Source organism: Chanos chanos, chromosome 3 (assembly GCF_902362185.1).
Source record: "Chanos chanos chromosome 3, fChaCha1.1, whole genome shotgun sequence".
NCBI classification, from domain to species: Eukaryota; Metazoa; Chordata; class Actinopteri; order Gonorynchiformes; family Chanidae; genus Chanos; species Chanos chanos.
Genome location: NC_044497.1, coordinates 6,980,001 through 6,992,607, shown reverse-complemented (window position 1 = coordinate 6,992,607; position 12,607 = coordinate 6,980,001). Strand labels below are relative to the sequence as shown.

Here is a 12,607-nt window from a genome sequence, read left to right as displayed (position 1 = left end):
ATTATCATCGTGATTGATCGCCGTCGATCGAGTGTGGTGGTGGTGTCGCCTTATTACCCTGCTCTTAAAACTGCATTTACTCTCTCTTTTTTTTCAAACAAGCATTTGGGTAAATGGATGTTCCGGAGCTAAAAGGTAATCCACTCTCATTTTTGGTCACTGCCTTATGATTATGCTTTCCTGGAGAGCAAATGATAAAAAACAGATGATTTTTTTTCTCCCCCCCCCCCCCCGAAGCGTTTCAGCACCACTTACGACGCCGGCTGGCGAGACGACGAGATGTATTTTTGGTGGGTTGTCTGGAAGAAACCAGAAAGAAACCATGTCGTCGTCGCCCCCCCCCGCTCCCCCCAATAAGAAAAGAGAGGAGCGCGGCCCGGTCCCTGGCTGGCAGCGTTGGCACTGAAAAATTGCCCATAATGGTGCAGATAGCAGCCTCCTGTCATCACATGTGAGAGAGAGCCAACCGTAGAGCTGGATTCGTGCTGGGCTAACTGCCCTCTTAGTGATCCGGCACCGTAATGACCGTGCTCACAATATCCGGGTTTGGAGAGAGAATCCATCAAAACATATTGATCCCAAAACAAGGGAATTGGTTGTGGCATGCGGAGAGTCATTGTGGCTGAAAAGTGTTTGTTTCCCCGGGATGGTCCTGACAGGATTCATATATTAGAGTCTCGGCGCTCAGGGAAAGAGTGAAGAGTCAGGGTAAGACACTGGTACTGTTATTGCTAACTGATCCCACTAACTCCACATTGCCCTGTCATTGGCCTCCACAAAACACGGAATGAGTTTCTAAAACCTCAGATTTCTTCTTCAAGAGCCAAACTTCAAAACCGTAGGCTGCGCTCGGTTCTTCTGAATGTGTACTTTCATGCTGCTTATACTGTGAGTGTCTGTCCTTTCGCAATTTTCGGACTAATTTAATACATTTGGAGACGTGTGTTAACGATCAGTTTGCGTGAGCCAGTCGAAGATTTTACAGGGCTTTGTACACACGTGGTCAAACGGACGATCATTGAACGAAAGATCATCACTCATTGATCTGTTTACTGGGAGTGTGTGTGTGTGTGTGTGTGTGTGTATGTGTGCCAACCTGCGGTCCCACTGGATATGCTGGGTGTGACTGGCCCATATAACTCTCTGACGGGCTACTGCTGGCATCGGACTGCACAGAACCACCCCGCCCACCTGAGAGAGAGAGAGACAGAGAGAAACAGAGGTAGAGAAAGAGAGAGAGTGAAAGAGAGAGAGAGAGAGACATTGAGGGACAAAGAGAGACAGAGGTTTAGTAACTGAGCATAAAAACATTGTTTACAAATTTCATCACAATGCATAGCTTCTTCTAATATTTTTACACACACACATAAACCCCCCCACACACACGTACACACACAAACAGTAGGGTGTTCTGATACCAGGGAGCCCTCTGTAGGGAGTAGATGTTGTGAGTAAGTGTTTTATCAATAGTGTAAACAGCATGGCACACACTGTGCAGTGTAAACAGAAATGCTCAGTCACAGTGTGTGTGTGTGTGTGTGTCACTCCACCAATGTCTCAGCCAGAGGCCCAGAACTGAGCTGATGACTACACCATTCCACATTACTCACCCATTTTACATCCCTTAGATACACACACACACACACACACACACACACACACACACATAGACCCACACACACACTCACCACGCACCATGTGATAGTAGAGAACGAAATGCATTCCGCAGCCGTCACCAGTATCGAACATAAACCTGACGCTTTTGATTTACTTCAAATGTTGTTTTTTTTTTTTTCTAAAGCCTTCTGTCCTTTCGCCAAACCCATTTGAAAAGGTTTTGTTGTTATGTGTGTACATGGAGGCCACAGGAGGCCACAGAACATGAATAGAAGTGAGACTGTGTGCTCCTCTATTGAACCCCCTTTGAAAGCCCAATGAAATTATGAGTTCTGACTCAAAGCCAAAACAAAATCGCCGCATTGGAGTCTCACCTTGCCTGGCAAATAAACGCATTCCGAACTACACAACCGACAGGAGCCTGAGAGAGACGGACAGGTAGTAGACATCACCGCGTTTAAGAGTAACAACCAACAAAGCCAAGCTCTCTGTTTTCTTTACGAAATTCACCGATGAAACCCATCTGCTTTCGCTCCGACGGGGCTCCGTATAGAGGTTACGGCCGCTGCTGTATCAGCGTGAATTTCGGCGCGCGAAATTCCGCGCTTGACCTCGCAGCATTCAATAGAGACCTCACGCGTTTTGTTTTTTTTTACCCATCACGCACTACAGCGTCTCCATATTCACATGGCATAATTGGACAGGGTTATGGTTGGTTAAATGAGGCATTATCCTCAGAGACCAGTATGAATACCCCCAGGCCTGCAGACTCACCACCACTCTCCCTCTCTCTCTCTCTCTCTCTCTCTCTCTCTCTCTCTCTCTCTCTCACTCTCTCTAAACGCCCTACGCTGCTAGCCAACTGTAATAGCGCTGGATTGATCTGGGATCTTGGCCTACATAAACTAAAGGGCCCTTAGCCAGGGCATCCGAGCAGCTGATTAAGCATGGCTTGTTTGAATTTTTCAACAAAAACAAACAAAAAAAACCCCCAATGCCTGTTAACTTTTTTTTTGGCTTTAACCTTATTTGGCTTTAATGTGACATAATGTGACGTTTGGCTTTAACCTTATATGGCTTTAATGCGACGTCGTTTGCCACAGTCATCTATTTCTTGAAGAAAATGATGAAAAAAAAAAGACAATAAACTCACACTTTTGCTCACTGAGTCATTCATTCACTCAATGAGTAAACGAGAAAAATTGAATCTTTTCAGCGAACAGGAACTTCAACAAGATGTTTTTGTTGATCAAGTTAGACTGAAATTCATTAATGAAAAATGTTCATCTTGCTCAAATGCTTACGTAAACATTTAGCTGTGTAGTGCTTTATGAACAGTAAACCAACTATTGTTAATGTACAATCATATTTTTATGCTACAAACATATTTTCTCCAATTATTGTATAAACCTGCTTCATAATTAATTTAGGTAATTAATTAATAATTAATTTAGGTAACCTAAAATCTAGGTAAACTAAAATACAGTGCGGATAGTAAACATGTAAAAACAACTGATCAGTCAAAGGAAAGGTGCCTGACAGGATCGCTATAGTAACGCACCACATCACTGTAGAGCTCTCTCTCTCTCTCTCTGTCTCTCCGTCTCTCTCTCTCTCTCTCTCCACTTTACGCTCAGTTCCACTGTTGTGGAATCAGGTTTTCAACGCCTTCATAATATTCAGTATATGAGACACAAACGTACTGTTTTCCACCCACTTGGTTTAACCTTGAAGACAAAACCAAGAATACAACTCACTTATGCTTTATTCTTTTCTTTATATATATATATACATAGTGCTTTTGGAGTGAAGAAACTCTCTTTTGTCAGCGTTGATCTCTTAATTTTTATTTTTTTAATGTAACAGTGCTTTAAAGTTGTTGTTAACTGTCAGTGAGTGATCTGACAGTTAAAAATGACACCAGCCTGGAACTCTTGTGATTACTCTTGGTTTCTTTTAGGGTTTTTTTTTTTTTGTGACTAGTGACAGTGGTCAAATATATAGTGGCATGCACTGGACTGTACCAATGACGTCTTGAAATCAACAGGAAAGTGCTGTTTGAAAAGTGGTCTACATTAATACTCATAAAATGACTGCACCTTCTCCTCATTACTGTGTCATTGGTCTTCTATTTGTCATAATCTGTTTGGTACTCTTGTTACAGGTTTCACGACTGTAAAAGGACATCATACAGACAACTCATTAGTTGGTGTAACTTAGCTACTGATTTTATCAGACATGACAACACACAGCAGGACATATACAACAAAGTGGATTCAAGAGCGTTTACACTGTAAAAAAAACACTCTGAAAATGAATTCCGCAATACTGATATTTGAAGGCATCTTTAATGGCTTGGATTTAATTAAATAACTCATTTATTGATATATCTGTGTTGAAATAAATATTTGACTTTATATATTTATTTACTGTTAACATAGGCAATGGGTCTTGTAGATACTGGGCAAGTCGAATAAGTTTAATCAGCTGAACATTCACACTCTCCCTGAAAATGCAACGAAAACTGAAACAATGCATTAACCCGGGATACATATTGTTTTCTATAGGTTAGCAATGCACATATATCTGAGTGAAACAACAGTGAATTAAGGATGAGCATTTGAGAAAATGATGATGCTGGTTTTTTGGGGGTTTTTTCGGGGGGGGGGGGGGGGGGTTGAGTATACAACTGTGATATGATTAACAGACGCTGCCTCTCAGTTTCCACATAGGCTAATGTTTTTCACAAGAGCTGGCAAATGAAACATCAAAAGAATTTTTTTTTGTTTGTTTGTTTGTTTATTTGTCAGGTTCAGTCAGTGGCCCGGATCATAATCATACGCTCACCATCTCAGTATCAAAAGATAAATAAATAAAGAAAGAAATAAAAATGAGAGAAGACACAGCCTTGGCATTCTCCCCCTAATCAAAAGATTCACTCTCCTCTATAATTGATGAAGGAATCCAGATGACAGAATGCATGACAATGTAATATATAAATAATGAGAAATTTCACACAAAAGGCATGATTTGTCCAACCGCGTTCACTGTGAATAATATATTCCCTTTAGATAAGCAAAGCCAGAGATTCTGACTTATTGAATGAATGAGTCTTTTAGTGGAATGGGAGTAAGCTTGATCCCCTGACAAAGAAAAAAAAAACTGTTAATGCATTCACTTGTATGAGGACCATGGAAAGAAATCAATAATAAATAAATGCACATTAAAGCCTTCTCCCCATAGTTTTTTTTTTTTTGTATGATATTTCCCCCCTTCAACAAAATTAAAAAGCCGGTGAATGAAACATCTAGGGAGTTCGGCACCAATTCACTCATATTACTGGATCCCATTGTACTTTTAACCTGTTTATTACAGAGGACTGTCCTATAAGTGGATTACCTTTTGATCACTCATGCCGGGTTCTGTTCTAAGACAACAGTAACGCTTCTACCCAAAAGAGCAATTTCAGGTGTTTTTTTTTTTTATTATTTTTTTTCTCCCATGATATACATAGACATCAGGTAAACCAAATCCGTAACCACTGTGCTTTGCATGTCTTACATGAAAAGGTTATTATCAGCAGTGCTGAAGGCCGCTCTGCAGATATGAGGTTGCTAATGCTTCGTGTTAAACAGATATATGTCAGACAAACAGCGTGTGGTCTCTTCGTCGTGACAGAAATTGTCTTGAGCTCACACTGGTCCGACGCGCAGTGGTTTAAACACACTTCCTACAGCCAGGGGCTGGTCCGTCAGGGGGGCTAGGCACCGCGGCCTAGAATGGCCAACACCGTCTGTTAACCACGACCTGTCAACTCTGACAAAGTGGCCAAGATTCAGAGGGCAGGGGTCGTCGGCTTTTTATTATTATTTTTTATTTTTTTCTAACTTCTTCCTCGGAGTACAGGAACAGAGGAGGAGGAGGGGGGGGGGGGAATGTTTTCCAAAGCAAAATCTGATTCTACTTGTTTTCAGTGCGCCAAAGCATGTTACAGAGCCTGACTCTAAAACCCCGAGTAAAACGCTGAACGCTGGTTTACGTGATCTAAAAAGACATTTACTGGTTTCTCAAGCCTCACAAGAGGAATCTCTTTGCTCCCTATCATCTTCTGAATGTCTAAAAATAATAGCTGTAAAACACACACGCGCACGCACACACACTCACACACACACACACACACACACACACACACACGTCTGCGCCTTCTCGCCGTCCCTTTTGTCGGCGAATTCATTGTTGGAGCCCGAAAGGGTTTCCGATCTCAGGGTTTCAGTTAACATCTGTGTGGGTTCTGAAACAAACGCTGCGGAGGCCTGGCGTTACGTTTAAAAAAAAAAACAAAAAAAAAACCCTTCCCTTGCATTGATCAACTAAGTGGCGACTGGAGAGGAGCTTTGAATGGTCTGAGCGGAATGGGCCAGGAGCTAGAAGGCTTTTTATAGAGTGCAAAGAGCTGCCTTTAATTGACCTCATCTACGGTCGGTTTGAATGTGCGGTGCCCACCCCAAGGACACCACCACAAAACAATTACCGAGCCAGCCGTCCAGCGATCTGCACGCCGCCTCCTCCGACGAGGTCGCTTTAACGAATCGACGTCCTGAATAAAATGGCTGTTATTGAAAGCTTTGTGAGAACGGGTTAGATCTTGCCCCCAAGTGCATTTATGAATCAATTTTTTTTTTTTTTTCCCCCTCCATAAAAGAGAGCTTTAACACTTTGACTATTTTAGTGGAAATGCATTATATCATAAGTTAAAATGTGTGGGATGAATACTGTGGCAACCCAGTCAGACTATTCGACATCAGCTAGGCTAAAACATCAAACCTTATGGTGTGATCTTAAATAGCTCAGCTCAGACGCTTCCATCACACACTCCTCTCAGGGGCCATGAAATGATCTGTTTATCATCTAGTAGTCCCGCTCTCGTTGGATCCAATCACGTCGTGTGCAAAGCAGCAAAACTTCTGAGTGTGAAGAATTAAGGCGTAAAAGGAAAAAAAAAAATCAGCTGATTTTTAAATTGGATCAGCAGTTATTGTGTTTCATTATGGCATACCGTTCATATTTTTCCACATGAATTACACATCTGAAGAGCTGTTACCAAGACAACAGCCGTGACTTTTAACATGCTTCAGACAATAATGCTTATCACATCGACCCATTTAAAACATATTTAACGATGGCTTTTTTTTTTTTTTTATGATTTTATGATCTGAGTGAAAATTTTGCCAAAGGCCAAACAGGGCACAGACGTTTTTAACTATTGCTGATGTATTGTTGATGATGCAATCAATAGGAGTTAAAGTCAATAAAGCCCAGAGGAGGGTAACAGGGCTTCATCCTGATGACCATGTGCATGACAGGTCATATTAAACACAAGCTTTAATTCTGTCAATAATCAGCCAGTTCTGTTTAAACTGTTTGGCCATTGATTCAGCTAATGCCGCTGAAAGGTTTGGAGAGATATTACTATTGGTGAGATGAGAGAGAGAGAGAGAGAAAGAGAGAGAGAGAGAGATGATGGATGGATGGATGGATGGATGCATGGATGGATTTGACAGAGAAAGAAGAACAAATGGAGGAAGCACTTAGGGAAAAGACCCCTGGTTGCTCTGTACTGACACTATCAGATGGCAGCATGCACAAACCTGCCCTGGTCATTTGGTGTAAATTTGACACGCGGCTAAACAGCAGTGACGTTCTGACCTCTTTTAAACGCCTTGAGACTAAATGGTAACTGATGACAACGCGCATGGGTCTGCTACACTCCGCTTTCTACCGCTGGACAGGTTATCTGTAGGTTTTTCATTTACGTACCGTCTTCTCATGCTACACGCTAATTGTGTCTCATGAGGAGGCGTCCGAGAAGAACTTTAAGAACTCACGTCGTGTTCAGTGACAGGTCAATGCTCAGCACTCTTGTCAGCAGTCCAGGGACAGTTACACTCACGCGACTACTTTGTACCATAAACTTCAATACGTGTGCTTGCTAATAAAGTCTCTGACTGTGAAGCAGGGTTCAGAAAAGTGTTAACTGAGGTCCACATTGAAGCATAGCATGCTTGCTTTGGACTTGACTCTCAGGGAGGAGAAACATGGGGGGGGGGGGGGGGGGTGCAGTAAGTTTCCATAGTGATGACCTCTCAGGATTCATTAATATGGGGGAAATGGTTACAGAATAAAGCTGTTGCATGGAAAGTAATGCAAATCTATAGGCAAGCAGGGATTAAGCTTCTCAGCTCAGTGCTTCATGGACAGATTGAGAGAGGGAGTTTGAAGGTAAAAAAGGAAAGAAAAAGAGAGAGAAAAAAAGTGAAGGAGAGAGTATTATGGAATGATAAAGAGAGAGCAAGAGCGAGAAAGAAAGAAAGAAAGAAAGAAAGAAAGAAAGAGGGGAGAGAGAGAATAAGAAAGCGATAGAAGAAGAGGAATGGAAGAGAGAAACAGGACAGGGTTTGCGACTGTGATTATATGAGACGGAATCGTGGACGCATCTGCGAAGGGGAAAACCCTGTCTCCTCCTCGGGTGGTGTCAACCCGATTAGCTCGGGGGTTGAAAGAGACAAAGATCATTCTAGAGGACTCGAAAAAATTCCTCATCCTTTTATGGCCATCTGTGTATTCCAGGGGTAAGGCCACGCCTTTCCTAAAGAAGCTCTAACCCTTTTAGAGGAGGGGAGCAGAATGTTAGGGTCGTCTACTTTTCGATTGATGTGAGACTGCTCTTGGATTACTTTAACCATATTTGTAGCAAATAGGATTTCACCTCCAGACCCCTGTCCCCCGTCCTGCAAAAAGCCTTTCGTTTTTTTGGTTTTTTTTTCCCTCCATCTGTCTGTCCCTCAAGGTTTCTATCCTTCACTTTATCCGTGTCGCCGTGAAAGACAACACTTTACGCCCCCCCCCCCCGCCCCCCCCAAGTACTTTACATAAAGGTAATGTTGACACCACGCTAAGAAATGGTAACAAATGTAACAGTAACAGATGTGTGTTCATTTTCTTAAAGCGGCTTTAAATCGATTGATCTGAAAACCTCTTTTTCCTCTTCCGTATATATATCTACGTACGAATAATCTCGGCAGATGCCGAAACGATTTGTGGACGTTGTTTGTACGGACGGCCTTTGCATGAATTGAGATAAATTAGTCGTCGTCTGTGTTCGATAATTATGAGATCTGAGTTGATGTATGTCAGTAGGATCCTGCTAATGAACACACTGTGTAAATTATAGATCATGTCGTGTTTCATTTCCATTCTTCTGCTGTCATCTCTGTTACTAATTCCATCTGTTTATTGTCTCTTCTGGAACTGCCATGGAATAACCTGTTTACGGAATTTTTCCGAGTAAAACAGAAGCGGCGAAGACAGCAAAACAAGGGGGGGAGGGGGGGGGGGGGCTCATCTGCTTAAGTGAAAATTGCTATCGATCGGCGGAGTCACGTGACAAACGGTAAAACTCGACGTTATTTTAACAGTCAGGACAAAGCTGAGGCCTATATCAACTGTCACATCATATCATAACGAAAGCCTGTGCAACATAGGCTGTTTACACAGGGAGAAACCAAAGGTCCCTCAGACATCACTGCGTCCAGGAGCAGAACAATCTAAAGGAGAGGATATTTTACCTTTTACAATTTGTCAGTTAAATAATTTCCTCAGATGGATTTGTGAATATCGCTGGTCCGAATGAAAAAAAGAGAGGGATGTTTGTTTTGTTGTGTTGTGTTGTTTTGTGTTGTGTTTTCGTCTTGTTTTGTTTTGTTTCAATTCTGTGTGAGGTTTCACTCTTTCTTTTATGACATCACTGTCCTCTCCATCCATCCTTTCATGCTCCCGGCACTGTGTCTGGTCTGCGGTTGACTGTCACTGGACGTTTAAAGCAGGCCTCAGGCAGTGGCTGTGGAGACCCTGTCACTGGTTCCCAGGTCGGTGTGAGAAAGCAAAAGCCCCAGATGCCCACACGTCAGGACCGACGCGTCCACAGCCTTCCCCCAGGCTACCCTTCTGTGCCCCAATTTTCTCTGCTCCTTTCTACCCATAATGCACCAGTGCCTCTCTATAATTGTAGATGGCATTCTGGAGTGAAAGAATCAGCTCAAATAAAAGAAGAAAGAAGAAGAAGAAGAGGAAATGATGGTGTGATTGAATGGATATCTTGGAATCATTCTGAGTAAAGAATGTTCCAGAAACTTAAAGGCAGGTACCACGCAGGTACTAGTGGCATAATCTTAAACTTGAAGTCAGTTTGGTGTAATCCAAGACATACGAGTCAGATGAGTACAATTTAACCAAAAGATCATAAAAAAACTCAGCACCGTCAATTCCGTTTAAACCATTCGCAATACTTAGCTGAACGTGTTTAAAGAGAGGAAAAAAAAGAAACTGGACTGAAAAACATATTGTGCTAGCGTTCGCTCAATACGCGACAAACAGTAAACGACAGCCAGTGTCAAGTGTCACGGTGAATGAGGTAGTATTCCAATCGAGAGACACCTATCATGTTTGCAACACAATACCTGTTATAAAACTCAATATATTTCTTTTTTTTTTTCAGTATGTTCAACAATTACCTTTCCAGCACTTTTCTCGACATCTCGTTTTTTCTTTGGTTGTTTTTTTTTTTTTTTTGTCCCTCTCATGTTCCTAACCTTAACTGTGTCATTCTCAACTTCTCCAAGGTCATTCAGACAAATCAATAGGCATCATCATAAACACGAGGAAGCTCGTGGGGAGGGAGGGGGGGCGGTGGTGGTGGGGGGGGTTTCTATGAAGGTAGATGCGGTAAAGAGGACCTGCCGTGTCCCGTCTCTGAAATTCTTCCCACACAAGGTGATCGGGTACTCTGTCGCACCACGGAATGAAGGTCACCAGGAAGGGGGGGGGGACTTTGAAGCTCTCGCAACTCCATTCTCTGAGAACAGAGGCGCCCCCCACTTTTTATTCCACTTCCTCAAATATGAAGAGAAGGGAGAGAGAAAGAGAGAAAAAAAACAGATAATAACTTCTCTCAATAGCCTGGACCTCAAACCACCTACCATAAACCCCTCTGTACACACACACGTACACACACACACACACACACACACACACACAAACACGCCCGTCTCTCATCTCCCTCAATCTTTGGTTTCAAAGGAATCATGGATGAGGCTAGAAGGACAGAAGGTTATGCATTAGTACTGGTCAGTGCTCAAAGAGTATCAGTCATAAATAATAAAGGCATTGAGAAGGACATCCCGGGTCTAGTTAACATTGCCGTCAGACTCCTAGCACACACACACACACAGCACATTCCATCTGCTGTCTGCTTTCTTCTCGTGATTAGGTGACGGCGTCGGGTACATTACAACGCGACGCTGGCGTGTTTGTGTAGGAGAACAGGGCCTCAAGTTTGTTTGGGGTTCTTTACACTTCACAGAGAAAGAATAGGCCTAATCTACTGTGTTTGTATACACACACATATATACATGGATATATAGCTTTTATCATTCCGTACGGAGGCAATTTCCATTTCTCAAGAGATATTACTTTAAGAAGAATACACAATGTACTCAATATGGAAAGAAATTTAAATTAACAAGACATAAAGGTCATCTAAACAATGTCTCCACTCTACATGGGTGAGTTAGACATCTTAATGTATGTTGTATATGTATATATATAACACACAACAATAGGAAGACAAAGTTAGCTTTTTAAACCCATAGCCACAGAAAGTGTGGAGAATATATGTGTAGTCCTCTTTGCTCTGCGTAGGCAACTAAAATGATACATGCTAAAGTTTCAGTCATTACTCCCCTGAAGCCCACCAGTCATAATACTACAATCACACACTATAAAGAGACACTGTTTTTTTTTTGTGTGTGTGTGTTTGTCTGAAACATTTGTAGGCCCAAACTGCAAACGGTTGAAATTTTTTTCCAGAAAATTCAATTTTCATGTCGTATTCATCGCCCCTGGATACGCCATAGCGTCACTCGTGCGGTTGAGCGCGATGGAAAGCGTACGTGCGCCCTGTTCTTTGATGAATAGCGTATTTTCTACCTTTTCGCTCGACGTCCGCGCGTTAAGGATGAACAGTCCAAGAGGCTTAAGATACAACGAGGTTCAACGCAAAAGCAGGAAAAAAAGAAAAAAAAAAAAAAAAAAGCTTTCACCCATTACCGACTTCAAATGGGTGTGCCGATCCGATTCTCCGATTCCCCCTGTCCTGCCTGGCCCGCGAGCGGACCATTACAAAAACAAAGGAGGGACCACTTTGGACCCCCCCCCCCCCCCCAACCCCACCCCTCTCTCCCTCTCTCCCTCTCTCCCTCTCTCCCTCTCTCTCTCTCTCTCTTTGCTACGTGCTTCAATAGCATCTTATTCATGGCCACGGGCACAAGAGGCGCATTAGCGAGTGGATTACACATGCTTGGTAGGCATGCATTAGGGAGATCTGAGCCTGTAGAAGCTTTAAGTAGACTACTAAAGGCCTAAGCCAAGCCCATAATGAGATCTAACTCTGAGGAGGAACACTCGGGGGCCAGTCCGTGCAGCCCCCCCCCCCCCCCCCAAACCGCCTTTATTTACAGGAGACTGTCTCATTTAAAGCACTAGCTCTCTGTCACTTTATTACTTAGCCTCACATGCATTAGCAACCCCCACCCCCCCCCCCACCCCTCAACACCAACACCACCATCACACACACACACACACACACAGACCCCTGCTTCCCATAGAACTCATATCTTTCCTTCCAAACACACATACACACATTATGTTTGTGTAATCAGCCCATTGCCAAATTGGGAGGGGTTGAAGGAAAGTCATCATCCATGAGATTGACTCTATGGCGTGTGTGTGTGTGTGTGTGTGTGTGTGTGTGTGTGGACTGGCTGTCTGTTGGGCTTTGTGTTTGTTAGATAGTGTTGATAAAGAAGACTTAGTAATGGACAGTGCAGTACTCTGTTGTAAATGAGACAGTTTGAGTTTAGGCACACTTTTTCAG

At 42.8% G+C, this 12,607-nt stretch overlaps 1 protein-coding gene across 1 annotated transcript in view; it reads right to left on the bottom strand.

Moving 5' to 3' along the window:
* pou6f2 (POU class 6 homeobox 2) overlaps positions 1-12,607 on the bottom strand; it is an 80,086-nt gene that overhangs the window by 58,656 nt on the left and 8,823 nt on the right. The window contains exon 2 of the mRNA XM_030770110.1: positions 1,097-1,191. Coding sequence (XP_030625970.1) covers positions 1,097-1,191 — 95 coding nt within the window. The remainder of the gene's footprint in view (positions 1-1,096; positions 1,192-12,607) is intronic.